General features: G+C 31.4%; 1 protein-coding gene across 1 annotated transcript; it reads right to left on the minus strand.

Annotated features, from left to right (window-relative positions):
• Positions 1–175: 175 nt before the first annotated feature.
• Positions 176–13,020, minus strand: LOC134723140 (uncharacterized). The gene is made up of 3 exons (XM_063586781.1): positions 12,889–13,020; positions 2,344–2,643; positions 176–352 (listed from the first exon to the last, which is right to left on the minus strand). The coding sequence occupies exons 2-3, from the start codon at positions 2,630–2,632 to the stop codon at positions 327–329; spliced, it is 315 nt and encodes a 104-aa protein (XP_063442851.1). The 5' UTR covers positions 2,633–2,643; positions 12,889–13,020; the 3' UTR covers positions 176–326.
• Positions 13,021–18,317: the final 5,297 nt, after the last annotated feature.

The following is an 18,317-nucleotide window of genomic DNA, read 5'->3' on the forward strand; positions in this document are numbered from 1 at the left end:
ATCAGTATGTGGCGGGTTTGTTTTGTTCAACCTGTATTTTGCTTAGTGTTTTAAACTGGTGATTGTGTTTCATAATTTATTTTCGTTATGTTTTTTTTCTGGCTTTCTTAGACAAAATGTTCTATTGACTTTTAGGTATAATTTGTCATTTTGAAACAAATTTACAAACACACAGTTAAAAAATGAATTTTAATGATAAATGATTGAAACAAATGAAAATGTCAAATGTATGCCACGAGCATCCTTCAGGTTCTATCCTGCAGTTATCCCCCCTGTTACATGTTATGTAATGGTTCAGGTTATATCCTGCAGAGTTATCTTCCCTGTTACAGGTTGTGTAATGGCTCGATTTCTGAAAAAGCGACAAAATCACATTAGAAATTAATCGGATATCAAGAAAAATATATAATTGTTATACACTTTTCATACGGATAATGATATTGTAAAAAATATTAATAAAATGATTCGTAGATTTCTGTTTTATATTTTTACTTCCAATAATACCACGCACTATTAACACATATTTGTTAAGATTGTTCATGACAATCCTATGACATATTCAATACCCTGATTTTTCTATTTCTTACTGAACATAAATACTGATTATTGAGGCAGCAGAACACTTTATACGTGTGCATAGCAAAACATTCTTATTTCTGGTAGTTCCCATTGCTTGCTGCTGATATTTCTACTTAACACTAATGAACAGTTAACATTTTTATTTGGAAAGGAAATTTGTTGATAAATTTTCAATAGGAACTAGGTATAAATCAAGGACTTAAAAAACAACAAATAAAAGAGGGACGAAAGATATTAGAGGAACAGTCCAACTCATTAATCGAAAATAAAATGACAACGCCATGGCTTAAAATTAAAAGGACAAACAGATAAACTATCGTACATATGACACAACAAAGAAAACTAAAGAATATACAACACGAACCCCATCAAAAACTAGGAGTGATCTCAGGTGCTCAGCAGATCCTGCTCCACATGCGGCACCCGTCGTGTTGCTAATAAAAATCCAGTAAGTAGTCTAATTCGGTAGGTCACATTTATGAAAGGGAAGGGGATTGTAGTAACGACGTAAGGAACATATCCGATATCATTTGTAAAACGGTTATTCCATACTGTCAACCAACTCGTGACGGCGTCCGTAAAATTTACGAAAAGATGATTTTTTTTTCATCATTTGGAACTCTTAATTTAATAGCTTCTTTGTGAGCAACCACGCTCTATAAAAAAATCATGATAGGGAATGCAAGCACGGAAATATAGTATCAGTTGGGAGATATATACATCGTATTGAGGTGCTGCTGGAATGTTGCTACTTAGAAATGAAAATTTCACAATTGGAAAGCTGAAATCATCTCTTTTATCGTAAAGTTTTGTTTTCAATCGACCCTCATTGTCAATTTCTAGATATAAGTCAATATACGAGGCCGACTTAACTGTATCCGTTGTATCCCTGTATCCCTTATCTCTAGTTCAATGGGATAGATGCGTTCGACATAATCACCAAATTTTGAATTATTTAGTAAAAGAACATCATCTATATAACGGAAAGTAGAGTTAAAGGATATTGCTAACTTCTTATCTTTCTTCCTAAAAAGTTGATGTATGAAGTCAAACTCATAATATTAAGAAACAAGTCGGCAAGAGGGACACTATTCATTCCCATAGGAATGCCGAAAGTCTGCTGAAAAACACGTCCTCCGAACGTAACAAATATGTTGTCAATCAAGAAATCAAACATCTTGATAATATCAGTTTCAGATAATATTTTGTTTGAATCAAAGTGATTCTTTATAAAGTAAGATTTATCCCTTCCTAAGACAAGATACTTGTATCTTCGTTGGCCATTCTTTTTTTATGAAACAAAGCAATACCAACTCTTTCATTTTTTTCTTTTTCTTTGGAGTGTGGAATACTTGTATAAAGTGTTGAAAAGTCAAGAGGTTTAATTCTATTACAAGAGGATATTAGAATTAAAAAAAAAAGAAATTGGCAATTGCAAATGGTATATAGTTATCAAAGGTACCAGGATTATAATTTAATACGACAGACGCTCGTTTCGTCTACATAAGACTCATCAGTGACGCTCAGATAAAAACAGTTAAAAAGCCAAACACATACAAAGTTGAAGAGCATTGAGGACCCAAAATTTCAAAAAGTTGTGCCAAATACGGCTAAGGTAATCTACTTCTGGGCGTAAGAAAATCCTTAGATTTTCGAAAAATTCAAAGTTTTGTAAACAGAAAAAATTATGAAAATGACCATATAATTGATTTTCATGTCACCACCGAAGTGCTGACTACGTAAAGAAATAAGAAGAATACATACCTTGACCATCAATTAATCGATCGCCATTAGTGTCAAGAACAAAGAAGACTTCTCTTACATTTTGGTCTACGTGTTCTATGTCATCAAATGTTGATTTGAAATAAAATTCTAATTCTTTCACGTCTAATGCTCCATCACCATTCATGTCAAATTCTCGTACTCTGCCTGGTAATTGTCGAGTGTGTTCAAGGTCACCTAGACCCATAGTAAATGGCGATCGTTTGGCAGGTAGACTGAAGACTACAGTGAAACCAAAAATTACCAAAACGGAAGTCAGTACTTTTGACATGGTTCAGGTATCTGGAAATGAATAATTTCATTAGGTAGTTGTTACAGTACAAATTGACTAAAAGTAAAAACACAAAAATACTAAACTTCGAGGAAAATTCAAAAAGGAAAATCAAAAATCAAAAGGCAAAATCAAAAGTCCAAACACATAAAACGAATGGATAACAACTGTCATATTCCTGACAAAATTAGAATAAGAATAAGATTATAAAATAATGTTGACTGTTGTAGCCCTATGTTAATTTTTTACCTATTATTTCTGTTGGTTTTGTTCACACATCGATGTCAATATAATTAAATTTGATGCGACTGTAATACAAATGAGAGGTTAAGTTAGCTATAAAACCAGATTTACTTCTTCTATAACATGACATTTATTCTTTTTGAGGAATTGACGTTTTCAGGGGAATTATATATCTATGATTTAAGCTTGTTAACATAATGCTTATCTTTCACATAGTGTTTACATTTAATAATCATTGATTTACACTAAAGGGAATATTAAATGTGATGGGGGCGTAATGATACTGGTATCTTAATCATAATAATTGAATAATTGATAATTGAATATGACCTTTAAAGAAAATATGCATGATAAACAACGATTCATAAACGGTAACGTTAGGACTAACGTAATGTAATATTTTACTAGTAATATTTTGTATCAGGTATATAGCACACTTTGTAACTATGTAACTAATACAATTTACGATCATGAAATTTTTTATTCAGAATGTCAAGTTATCAACAAATCGCACAAAAAAAAAGTATGAAATCTGAGGAAGATTCTAAAAGGAAAGTCCCTTATCAAATGGCAAAACCAAAATTCAAACACATCAAACTAATGGATAACAACTGTAACAACCCACCATTTTTTCATAAAATTCCCTGTACCAAGTCAGGAAAATGGCGATAGTTACATTATAGTTCGTTTATATGTGTTTTACATTTCGGTGTAGTGTCATAGTTTTCTAATATTTGATACGTTTCCCTCCGTTTTACTTTATAACCCGGATTTGATTTTTCTCTATAGATTTATGAATTTTGAACAGCTGTTTACTACTGTTGTCTTTAATATTCTTGACTTAATATAGGCATTTTTTGAAGTAGAAAATGGTAACTAAACCTTGTTTTATAGACAGCTTAACCAATCACTTGTATGACAGTGGTATCAAACGTCCTTAGAGAGAATCGGCGTATTGATGTTAAAAGACAATATATAATTATTTCAAATTGTTTACTGTCACTTTGACATAATTGAATTAATTGAACATAATTTTAATAAGTATAGGAAAGTGAGCATCCTATTTGACATATTCTCTCTAGTACAGATTATCATGGGGCAAAAACAGTCAATCTTCATTTATATATTTGTTTATCTATCTATGTTTACAGCTATTAATGTCATAATGGTAATATTCAAATAATAAAATAAACAAGTTTCAACTGAAAGCCGAATCTAATAAACCTCAAACTAGTATAAACATTGTTGGCATTTTCCTACTCAATCACTTAGTAGATACAAGTTGTCTGCTCAAATATTGACTTTCATCAAACGGAGTATTTATAGCTGACTATGCGGTATGAGCTTTGTTCATTGTTGAAGGCGGTACAGTGACCTATAGTTGTTAATGTCTGTGTCATGTTGGTCTTTTGTTGATAGTTGTCTCATTGACAATCATACCACATCTTCTTTTTTATATATACAGTACACCAGTAAAGGCAACAGCAGTATAAGTCATATATCGATTGAAAGAAAGCAAATCTGTATTACAAACCAAACAAATACAAAACACACCAACTATATGAAAAAAACAAACAGCACAACAGAAACACTGAAGTGCCACAAAAAACAAACGCCTACATACAAAAAACTATTGATCAAAAACTGCCATATTCCTGTCTAAGAAGAGGACATTTTATGACAAATGGAGGGTTAAACACTAATCTTTCACTACGTTAAAGGAATTTAGTACAAGTAACTACAAGAACATTCGGGACAGAGAAATACATAAATAAATAATATAATAGTACAACTCGACAGGTTAACCACAGAATAACAACGAACACTCAAAATAATTTGCGATAAAACACTTATACAGCATAATGGAATTATTACCTGAGCTTCACACGAATGTATCAACATAAAAAGTGACGTCACAGATAAATTAAAAAAAAAATCAACGAACCAGCCAGCGTACATAACAGACATAATGGTGCGTCGTAAAATTAAGATAAAGATTATTGTACTCAGACCTAAATTTCAAATTTCAAACCATTCCGGAGCAGCTGAGATCACTACTAGTTTTTGGCGGGATTCCTGTTGTTTATTTGTTTAGTTTTCTATGTTGTGTCATGTGTACTATTGTTTGTCTGTTTGTCCTTTTTTAGCCATGGCGTCGTCGTTTTTTTCCGCTTTATGTGTTTGACTGTCCCTCTTTCGTCTCTCTTTTTTTTCAACCAATTAAAAATGCTGATTTTGTGTTTGCCTATCGTCACTTTAAAACCTCGTTATGGATAGTTTTGTTGACTGTTTTGTGTGTTTTTCTTTAAACTGACAAGTGTGAATAGATAATGGTAGTCGTGAGAAATGATGTATATTACAGAACGATAAAGATACTAAATACCGTTAATGTATATACACTTTTAAAGTAGGTGTAGGATCTGCTATTTTAGTATTCCTATCATGATTTCCTTAAAAGTAGATTGCTGATTACAAGGAATCTATTGGACGTTTCTTAATGATAATGTTGAAGTTATTACTTTCTTTTACATACATCTCTCACTTAACGGCCATTAAAATAACTCATGGGAAAACGAAGCAGGAGGATGGAGGCGGTAATAACATATGGCATTCGTCTTTCGAGTGCATTATTTCTTATTCCACAATTGGATTATGGGTACATATACAAATAGAAAATCACAGTTGTTTTGCATTTTGAAATTCGGAAAAGTCACCTCTAGATGTCCAATCCTTCACCATAGATGAAAACGGTTGCATCACTCTTTAATACATGATTGCTTTTTTAGAAAAAAAAGAACATGTTAATAATAAGTTGAAGAAAGACAACACATTTTGTTTAGTGTGTTCAGCATGTTTATCTTGAGAGAGAGAGATGTATACAGGTAACGATCACATCTTTTACGAAGCATGGACATGTTGCAATTTGTTCGCTCTGAACTTTTTAATAAGCTGTTGTTGTTGGAATAGATATGTAAATATCTCGTTATTCGTAGTAAATAAACCTCTCAAACAATAAAAAAAAAACCCATTGAATATCAAAATAGAAGTTGAAATAAAAGGAAAGAGAAAACAAAGAAGTAAAATAGAAATAAAAATAACTTGGCAAAGTAGTTGTGATTGATTGTCAAACTATAAAATAGAGAGTAAGGACTCGTTTTAATATTATGCAACATTTTTTATCAATCAGTCCCTGAAAGAATAAGTTATAGAATATATTAATTTATTTGTCTTTCTGGTGAACATATCACAATGCATTTGAAGTCTTCGTTTAGAATACTATCACGATTTGTCGGCGTCATGTGTGTTTGTTATCACTTTAACCCGAACCTATCACACTTGACTTTGTAATGTTTGACCTAACGTTAATAACGTCTTTCGTGGTTTGCTAAAAAAACTAAATACAACGTCTCGTTTCTACAGTTTAATCCGACACACTGGGAGACTAGAAGAAATGTCAGATAAAGCAGGGTGTCGGAATACTTAGGTTTATTCTGCAAGGATAGGCATATTTTGTGACCATTAAAATGAGTCGATGAAAGCAAGATATTGGAATACTCAGGAGTCGGATTAGGCAGGTTGCACTGTATATGTAAAATAACAATATACATTCGATTAATTATATATTGAAATACATCACCCGCTTGACACAATATAATGGTTCTTTATGGAAAAATAAAAAACAAAAAAATACGGTCAACATTGATCATTTGCTTGATGTGTTTCAGCTTTTGATTTTAACATTAGATTACGGACTTTCCTTTTTGAATTATTCTCGGAGTTCAGTATTTTTGTGATTTACGTTTTAGACAGAAACCCAACACTTTTTGCAAAAATAAGTTTCTTACAATAATGCCACAAGATTACCAAGTGTTTTGATAAGTATTTACGGAGTTAACTAATTTGAGATGAAAGAAATTGCTTCATTCGTTTGACCTTTTTCATGTTAAAGGATATTCTTTTTATAGGATTATTTTCAATTATGTACCGAAATACTAAAATGGTCAGGATTAGTATTGAACTCGATACATTTCACCTCAATAACTTATCTTAACTTTGAAATTGGATACAAAACGAATGTTGTATATCACGTTATCAGACAAATATCTTGAAGTTGAAAGCAATTGACCAATCTTAGAATAAATGATTGACAGTAATTAACTATTTTTAGATTACCTTGACACAGTAACATTTGTATAATCAGGCAAAACATGAATACTAACTTATTATATAGAATACTGCGGATATCTGAACTATAATAACTTTATCTTGCTTTAAATTTACAACGCCGTACAACTTTTGTCTTGATACAATTTATAGCTTTGTCAATAATTATTGACAATAAAAATAATCTCATTGTAAAAATTTCACAAAATTCAAGGTACAAAATAGTCAACAGTTAAATAAAAAAGGAATAAGCAAAACCTAATAAAAACAAAAAAGGCAAAAACTACAGATCTACGAGAACTCACAGTAACTATGGTTACGTACAGCATATTAAAATTAAGACAAAATATATTAAAAGAAATCAAGGACATCTATGGTTTAAGTAAATGTAAAACTCGTAGATTATAAAAAGTTTAAACACGCAAAGTTTACTAGAATCTTGATAATACAAAAATAATGGGGACGCAAAATAAAATTAGCTTTCGAGAACCTAACAAAAGAGTGTTGAAAAAGAAGCTAAACATTGATTCGCAAAAGATAGTTGTAACCTTATTTTAATCTTCCTGATATTCAACATGAATGACTTTAATTGACTTAAATGTATCAAAAATTATTTTTCAAATCAATAGCGAAAAAGTCTAGAAAATAGTAAAAACGCATCAATTATCTCTTTCTGGAGCAGTTGGAACACTAAAATGAATTTTAAACTCCCCCTCCCCAAAACAAAAAAAATGAGTAGATAGTAAAGTATTTACTCATCTTGAGTCTGAATTGACTTTGCTAACACTTATTTAGATAGACTTGCATAAATACTTCCTTTTTTATATGTCCACAGTATATTTCAAAACGTCATTGTTTTGACGTAGTCCATACTTTTAGCATAGACACAGTTATGTTCCTTCAATCTGACCTGACTCTTACATAATACATTTTTCCAACAAATAAAAACACCATATGTGATAGTTTAAAGTCATTTATTTCACGATATACCTTAAATATTACGACCTTTCATCGATATACTATTTTATCTATGAACATTGGAACGGTAGCATAAATCAGAAAGACTAATATGTCATTTTCCCTTAATTTAGTTAAATATATAAGACGATAGGAAGACAATAAGCCTGAATTATAGGTATGAGGGCGAGCAAAGTCAAAGTCTTGCCAATAGTGAAGTGTTGATGGCTTTTAAGTAAAAAAAATTAAAGTTAATTGGATTTTCCTTCAGTCTACAGGATACAACACCTACATTTATAAATGTTTAAACACAAAAGATTTAAAGTTTGGTCTGTGCTCTATGATCCATCTTTTCTTAATGTTATCAGCTATTTGAGCAGTAATAAAACATGGCTTCAGAGTGACTGTTAAACTATTAATGTAGATCAGATTTTGAAAATAAAAAAAAAGATATCTTTTAGGATAACCAACAATGAACGATAGTTCAACGGAAGGGACCTAAACGTTGTTGTTAAATATTCCGTATCAACTTCACAAATAGTAAACGAAGTATAGATTATGGGTACTGACGTTGTTAACCATCGTATTTTTGAGCATTTGATTTTTCCATTTATTTAGGGGCTTCCTTTTTTGAATTTCCGCGGATGTTTTTTTGTGATCTTACTTTCTACGTAAGTGCGAGAAAAAGAGAGACAGTGTACTCAATTGACGCGTGTTTAAGTAGGCGCAGGAGTTAAAAGGACAATTATCACTATGAACGCGTTTATGCAAGCGAAGAAGACAAAAAGGAGATGTACACTATTAAAACTAGAGGCTCTAAAGAGCCTGCGTCGCTCACCTTCGTCTATGTGCATATTAAACAAAGGACACAGATGTATTCATGACAATATTGTGTTTTGGTGATGGTGATGTGTTTGTAGAACTTATTTTTACTGAACTTTCTTGCTACTTACATTTTTTTCTGTCTATATAAACTTGGCCCTTTAGATACAGAGGAAAATATTTTGTAAAAATTTACAAAAATTATCAAATTAATGAAAATTGTTAAAAAAATACTTTAAAGGGCAATAACTCCTCAAGGGCTCAACTGACCATTGTGATCATGTTATTATTATTCTTATTATATTCTTATTATTAGATCTTACTTTGCTCAATATTATTGCTGTTTACAGTTTGTCTCTATAATATTATTCAAGATAATAACAAAAAAACGAAATTTTCTTTAAAACTACCAATTAAGGACCAGCAACCCAACTACCAGTTGTCCAATTCATCTAAAAATTTCATAGCAAATAAATATTGACTTGATAAATTACTCACGTCTGTCAGATATGCTCTAAATGCTTCGGTTTCAGAGTTATAAGCCAAAATTTACTTTTTACCCCTATGTCATATTTTTAACCAGGGTGACCATCTTGATTGGTTGGTTGGGTCACCACATACATATTTTAAGCTAGATAGCTTCATATTGATTGTGAATAAATTTAGTTGAATTTGACCCGATAGTTTCAAAGGAGAAGATTTTTGTAAAGGATTATGACAAATTGGTGAAAAATTACTATAAAGAGCAATAACCCCTTAAAGGGTCACTGACCATTTTGATCATTTGACTTTTTTGTAGATCTTACTTTGCTGAACATTATTGCTCTTTGCAGTTTATCTCTATCTATAATAATATTCAAGATAATAACCAAAAACGACAAAATATCCTTAAAATTACCAAATTAGGGAAAGCAACCAAACAAATTGTTGTCCGATTAATCTGAAAATTTCAGGGCAGATAGATCTTGACTTTATAAACAATTTTATCCCATGTGAGATTACTCTTTATGCATTGGTTTCAAATTTATAAGCCAAAATCTACATTTTACCCCTATGTTCTATTTTTAGCCATGGCGGCTATTTTGGTTGGTTGGCCAGATCACCGGACACATTTTTAAAACTAGGTACCCCAATGATGATTGTGGACAAGTTTGGTTAAATTTGGTCCAGTAGTTTCAGAGGAGAAGATTTGAATAAAAGTTAACGACGGACGACAGACGCCAAGTGATGAGAAAAGCTCACTTGGCCCTTTGTGTCAGGTTAGCCAAAAAAGGAGCAGTTAAACTCATAGATCGAAATTAAACTGACAACGCCATGGCTAAAAGAATACCAACATACAAATAATAAAACAAAATAGTTATCAAAGGTATCAGAATTTCAATTTAGTAAGCCAGAGTCGCGTTTCGTCTACATCAGACTCATCAGTGACGAGTATATCAAAATAGGCATAAAGCCAAAAAAAGAATGAACTTGAAAAGCATTAGGGATCCAAATTCCGAATAATTGTACCAAAAAGTTAATCTATGTCTGGGATAAGAAAATCCTTAGTTTTTCAATTACAAATCTTGTAAATTGTGTGATTTTGTAGGTAAGAGGTTGTAGTTCAACAAAAGGATCAAATCCGATATTATCTGTTAAACGGTTATTCCATAACTTAGAAACTTAAGACTATGAAAAACCAACCCTTCAAAAAGAAGATCTCAGGTGCTCCTGAAGGGTTACCAGATTCTGCTCATGTTATTACAAATAAAGGCAACAGTAGTATACCGCTGTTCAAACTCATAAATCCATGGACAAAAAACAAAATCGGGGTAACACACTAATACCGAGGGAAGCGCATTAAATATAAGAGAAGATCAACGACAAGTACCGTGACACGTCTTATCTTAAACCCGGCAAATAGTCTTATTTAGTAGATCACCTTCCTGAAAAAGGAGAGGGCTTGTAGTTACGATATAAGGAACACGTATGATATTATCTGTGAAACGATTATTCCATAACGGTCAACCAACTCTTTATCGGTTCCGTAAAATTTACTCTTGATTTAATAGCTTTCTTGTGAGCAACAACCCTCTATCAATGAAATCATGATATGAAATTTAAGCCCGTAAAATATCGTATCGATTGGGAGGTATATTCTCCGTTTGCAGACGCTGTTTAAAAAAGAGGGACGGAAGATACCAGAGGAACATTCAAACTCGAAAATAATTGACAACCCATAGCTAAGATATATAAAGACAAACAGACAAAAAATAAAACACAAGACACAACATAGAACATTAAAGTTTTAGCAACACAAACCCCGATTTCTAGAGGTAAGTCAACCATGTTGTATTCTTTATCTATAGTTCGATGTGAAAGATATAGGAAGATGTGGTGTGAGTGCCAATGAGACAACTCTCCATCCAAATAACAATTTAAAAAGTAAACCATTATAGATTAAAGTACGGCCTTCAACACGGAGCCTTGGCTCACACCGAACAACAAGCTATAAAGGGCCCCAAAATTACTAGTGTAAAACCATTCAAACGGGAAAACCAATAATAGATACGTTTAACAGTCACCAAATTTTGAAATACCTGGTGAGCGAATATCATCCATATAGCGGAAAGTAGAGTTTTGGGATATAGCTATCTTCTTTTCTTTCTTTAGTAACGCGTGTTAACGTTATCGCGGGAGTATAAATGACATTACTCAATACTGGCGCTAATTTTAGTAAGCGCCCGAGTAATAAGGACATTGGTAAATTTTAACGCGTGTTAATGTCAGCTCAGGAGTTAAAAGGACAAGGCTAATTTTTAATATGTGTTCTCTTGTAACAAGTATGTAAATATCATTTTTTTTTAACTATTTGAAAAAATAGTGTAAGACTGTACTTATTAGATGGAACCTGGTTTACAAAACATAGTATGCTTCCGTTGCTTTGAAACTTTCGAAGAAGAAAGACGATGTATCTGTATATAATGAGTGAAACGTTTTTCATATGAACAAAAATGTTAATACAATATCTGTCTCTTTCGGTTTATTTTAATAGAACTCAACAGTTTTGCTAGAATCTATATATAGTTGCATAGCAAAATTTACATTTAGCGTAGTTGAAAAGAATGAATATTCGACAATTCTGGAAAATTATTTCAAATTCTGTAATGGTTATCAATAGTTCGGGACGGAATAAGATTTTATCGTAAATACATAATTGGTACATTAACTGTTTAAAAACTACTAATTTGTATATCCAGGGAGTATCATACCAACCTTGTAAACATAGTAATTAAATATTTGAAAATGATATTTTTAAAAATGGGATTTTGAATATTTGAAAATATTATTTGAAAAATGGGATTTTGAAAATTTGAAAATAATAAATAAAATAACTAAGAGGAATGACTCCATTTATTAACTGAAATAGTAAAATGATAAAAATACCGATTTCCGAGTAAAATTCTAAACGAAAAGTCCCAAAACGCATGCCAGATGGTGCAAGCAAAGTCTACATTCCTTTATACGGAAACTAAACAAAAGTAGTAATCATACAACATTCTAGCGTTAGCTGCCCAAGTGTGTATTGTTTCAACTTATGATTTTATAATACTAAGTATAATAATTCATTCTGCCAATACGTATTTTCACTTTGATTTAATTTTTTAACGTATATTATTTTTGTTACAAAGAATAGTACCCTATCTAAATAAACAATGCAAAATGTTAAGAATAAAGGCAAACATGTTGTATGAAAATAAAGTTGTACGAAAGATTATCAGAACACAATTGTTTTCACATTGAATAAATGAGAATAAAGAAATGTTTAATACAAAAAGTATAGTAACAAAAAAACGAATTCTGAAGAAAATTCAAAACGAAATTCTTAAATATGACAGACCCTCGTCCTTCCACAAAATAAGGAGAGATAGCGATGAACTCATAACTTAAAAAAGAAATACGAGAAAAAAGGGGAATAAAAGCGCATACATAAATTGTTTTTTTGAAGTTTTAACAAACAACATTTTAAAAAAAAGTAATAAAATTATTTTAATGTTATAAAAACATGAACAAGATTGAACTATTCCTACCTTAAGTCCTTGAAGATTTTTCTTCCTTCTGTTGGACTGTTCTTTTTCTTTTGTGGCAGTTTATGACTAAATTTGCCTTTATATCTTCACCTATGTGACCAATGAATGATTTTTAACCTTAAACAATCGTTAAAATTATCAGTTAACGATTCCTTTTGGATTTGTCTAATGACGTTATTAATGCCATTATAAACGCAGAAAATTACAATAAATAGATTACACAAATCAAAACAGTCAATGGTCCCAAGTGTAAAGTATATGACAAAACGTGACAATTGTTCATTTTGTTATGGTGAGGTACTTAACATCACTAGGATTTCCATTCAATAGAGGAAACATCAGAAAGGACGTCTGTCTGCTAGAAATTATGCAACTAAGATAAAAATTCAATGTACATTATGGTAATCAAAACTTAACTGTTTGTTTGTTAAAAATAAGACGAAGAAAGAAGGAGTTAGACGAGTAAATAACATGACAATATGGATGTTGTGTTATTATTTTTTCTTGTTACAAGCATTTTCAAATCATTCTAAATCAAGGAGTATATCTCCCCGATGCATACTTCTACTTCCTTGGCACGGACTATATTTTGTGTCTCTTTGGTTTATGAGCTCTTCATTTTTAAATAATAATTTTTGATTAACAAATATTTTGACCTCTAGTATCGCTTAGACACATTTGTTGTCAAAATGTATATTTTTTTTTATATGATACCGTTTATAGAATGTTATCAATGAGCTGATATCTTTGCTTGTAAACCGTCCCGAGATTATCTCCAGTCAAGTAATCAAAAGAAGTCAATAGATATCAGAGGGACTTAATGCAATATACACATGCTTTGCATATTGAATTAAAAGTTCGTATTATTAAAATTTTCTTTTAATACCGTTGAAATGTTTTAAGATTAAAGAGTTTAAATCACTCATGCAATGTTATGGTCACCTGGTGCAGTATCATCTGTACAGTTAATGTTATTAAAACTACATTAACTGAAAAAAAAACTATGAAGGATAGGAGTATATTTTATTTTTTATTAAAAGACACCTTTCGTCACCCTTTCAAATTTAGCACACAAACTAAAATACAAAAAGTACCTTAAAACCAAATAAACAAAACAAACCACTGTAATATTACGATTATAAAAGCTCATCCCAACAAAGCTATCTTACTGTTCTGATTGTTTACAACCTTTTTGAGTGCTAACGTTATCTTTATTAATTGGTTTGATTTATAATAAAGAATTAACCAAACATATTCAAGGAACGTGAGCAATTAGTCGGCTTACATCGTAGGTGTGTCATTTACTTACTATAACTGGTTTGCAACCATTGTAATTTGACGAAGTGTATTTTAGGAATCCATCGTTAGAATAAAAATGATGCCATTAGTTGTTTAGCGATATTTAGTAGCTGCACTTGAAGGATAATACAAAAAGAACGGAAGATCGCATGAACTTACAGTTGAGAGCACAGGATGAGTTTATATTGCCGTTGTCGCATGCCATGTAAACATACTCTTCTATGTGAATCCATACCCCAAAGCTAAAAAACTTGAAACTACAGTATAAAAATAAATTTGGTTGGAACATAATTATTTCCAAAACCACAATAAATAGAATCAAGTATTTGATTATAATTTCTCCATTATATGATAGAGAAACTTTGAAAGGTTAATCATTTTGACAGCTTGATTGGCAGATCGTTGGTTAGATTATTTGAAGGACGTGCGTTATCACTACATGTGACCTTGGCCTTTCTTTAAATTTCGGATTAATTAATGCAAATCAAATGGAATTAAGGCAAACAATTCAAACGGGATAGTCGGCATCCAAAGTCGAAAAAAGTGACAGTACCATGGCTATAAAAGAAAATGACAACAGTACTCAAATCCATACATAGAACACTAAAGAGTAACAATACCTAATATATTATGCACAGGAAAAGGGTATATGATGTTTTTCAAGTGTTGTATAAGTTATTTATATGACAGACATTTCTTGTTATTTCTAACTATTGGAAGATTTTATAAAGACAGAAGGAGTATACCTTAAACGACAAAGTTGTTTTTCGTTTACCTGTATATATTATGAAAACCGTGTTTTTTTTAAAAGAGATGTTTTTCTAAGGGTTAAATATTTCGCGGTGGTGTCTTGTCATGGCTTTGTTTGGACTTAAAATTGAAAATGAAATGGGGAATGTGTCAAAGAGAGACAACAACCCGACCATAGAAAGGACAACAGCTAAAGGTCACCAACAGTTCTCCAATGTAGCATGACATTGTTTGTTTGCTTTTTGGCCTTGAATATTTTTTCATTATATTTTATTAACTATGTATTTGCATTCAGGTAACACAGGTCAAAATTATTCGTTCATAGTGTGTTAATTTGCGTTTTTTTAATGAGTTAAGCCTTCTAATTGATATTTTATCGTGTGATTTTTCTATGCTGTAATGTAATACTATTGTTTCAGAAAAAGGGGGAAGGTTTGGTACCATTAAAACGTTAAATCCCGCTGCAAATGTTTGCACCTGTTCTAAGTCAGAAATCTGATGTACAGTAGTTGTCGTTTGTTTATGCAATTTATACGTATTTCTCGTTTCTTGTTTTTTTATATTGACTAGACTTTCAGTTTTCCTGTTTGAATAGTTGTACACTTGTAATTGTTGGCCCCTTTATAGCTTGTTGTTCGACGATGTGAGCCAAGGTTCCGTGTTGAAGGCCGTACATTGCCCTATAATGGTTTACTTTTATAAATTGTTATTTTGATAGAAAGTTGTCTATTTGACACTCACACCAAATCTTCCTATATCTATTCGCTATATTATCTGGATCCGGACCAGCAGCATTCATTTGAAAAATAAAGGAAACTACACAACTACTTTTGCAAAGGTATTGTTTCTGTACTAAAAATGCAGTACTGGAAATTGACTTTTAATACTTAGTACTATTTCTTTACTTTAAAGCTATTGTAATATTTAGGTACTTGTAATTTAGAGTACTTGATTTGTACTAAATATTTTGGAACAGAAATAATACAATATTTCATGTTTGAAAATCATAATTTTAAGAGACTTGGAATAGAAAACTTTCAAAATGAAGAAAATGTAACGGTAGTAACCAAAATTCTGTAGTACCTAAATTTCAATTATAAATTAAGTACTGTAAAATACAGATACCTAAATAATACAATAATTTTAAAGTAACAAAATAGTGCTGAATATTAAAAGTAAATTTCCAGTACTACATATTTTTAGTACAGAAATGGTACCTATGCAAAAGTAGCTGTGTACATATTCACAGATTTAAGGAAACGTCTCTGCTATCACTATATTCATTGGTTCTGAATACAAAGTGAATGTATCATTGATTTCATACAGTCTATTTTCACATGTAACAATATGGCTTAAACCTCTGATAATACCTTTCAATCTCAATCGGTCCGTTACGATTGCTCGATCACGTTTATGCGACTATGCAGATTGTCATTTCTTTTCGCGGCAGAAATTGAGAACAATTCTGCATACTAAATAACGACAGCTGGTCAAATGAAAACAATCTGCAGCTGCCAAGAGATATATTTTAAATGTTAAAGTAGGAAAATGTGATATGATTGCAATAACATGAACGGTACCAATGTTCCTGCACCAGATGCGCATTTCGACAATACATGTCTCTTCACTGATGCTGAATATATGAAATCAAAAGCTTATATAAAAGATGAAGAGCTATAATCCAAAAGGTCCAAAAATTATACCCAAATCCGATGTTCAACAAATCCGATGTTCAAACAATAAATGAAAAAAAATATGATAGATAACAACTAGAGAGAATATTTTTTTCCCCAAAAAAACCCACGTAAAATTAAGGTGATTGTCATGATTAAATCTCAGGTCAAAACTCAGGTAAACTACTGGTAAATTAGCACAAATTTTATGATTGTCGTTTTCAAATTCGCGCAAAAAATTTGATCGCCGATCCAAATATTATCGACATTTATGCAATTAACTAAATTTGGTTTATGCCTGAAAGTCGCAATAAAATGGACAACGCCATGTCTAAAAAAACCCAAACCAAACAGACAGACAGACAGACAGACAGACAGACAAACAAGAACACACAAAACACAACATAGAAAACTAAATCTTGAGCTATAAAAAAACTAGTTCTTTTTTTGTTCCAACTTAAGTGCCAGTCTGCCTAAGAATCAGGCAGTGATGAAAACATGACCAAAAAACCCCACCCAACTTGACATTGATTTCAGTTCATAATATGTAGTTATGCACAAAAATAACATTCATTTCTGTTTTCTGTTCTGGTAATAGAAGATACAATTTGGTTGAAATGCACTAGAAATTAACTAATAAGGGGAGATCACTCTGTGATTTGCTATCATTCTAACCAATATTCAGACTGAGTTATTTGATATTACCAGACACACACAAACGAAAGACTAATAGTTTTTAACTCAGGATGATGGTTAGTATTAAATATAATGATTAGCTCGGTGGGTTTTTTCTGATCATGTTTTGATTTTTACTTAAATTGCCTGATTCTTACAAAGACTGGCACTTAAAAAAGAATAATAAAAGTCTAAATCGATTTTTGGTAACAAAAGTGCTGAAAATGAAATTTCGGTCCTGGATGCTCTTCACTTTGTACTAGTTTGGCTTTGTAACTATTTTGATCTCAGCGTTCTACATAAATAACATTTATTAACCTACCATACGGGACTATAGACACGGGCATATGAATCACGTTTTTAAATAAACCCATCGTACGAATGATCAATTTTTCTCAAATTTAATCCAATGTATGTTGAAATACTAATCAATCAACTGAGTTGTCGGTTAAAAAAACCAGTATATTTATAATATCATCTACGCTTGCACTTGTTTTGTTTTGTCATGACTTTCTTTAAATTTCAAGCTTTTAAACTGTTTATGCAAAAGTAAAAGATCAGAGATTAATATTGATATTGTTTGACACCCGCACAAAAATGAATATTGAAATGTCCAAATTCGAAACTGAAATGTTTTATACCATGGTTGAAACAAAGATAAATTCTGCACATAGTTTGAAAAAGTTTAAATTAAAAAAAAATAATAGGGGAAATCAATGGTGCTATTACACATGGCGTGCGCGCGGAAACTATTTCAAACATTTACAGACCTTTACTGGCTATAAAACGTAGTGTACTCCATCACGTCTTCAGAAAATGTCTTTAACACGTCAGGAATATGAAAATTAAAAAGTAAAATTACAAAAAAGCTGACTTCCGAGGAAAATTCAAAACGGAAGGTTCCTTATCAAATGACAAATTCGAATGTCAAAACACATAAAACGAACTGAAAACAACTGTCATATTCCTGACCTTTTACAGGCAGTGTCAAATGCCGAAAACGGTGGATTGAACCTGGTTTTATAGCGCTAA

The sequence above is a fragment of the Mytilus trossulus genome, chromosome 6 (genome assembly GCF_036588685.1).
Source record: "Mytilus trossulus isolate FHL-02 chromosome 6, PNRI_Mtr1.1.1.hap1, whole genome shotgun sequence".
NCBI classification, from domain to species: Eukaryota; Metazoa; Mollusca; class Bivalvia; order Mytilida; family Mytilidae; genus Mytilus; species Mytilus trossulus.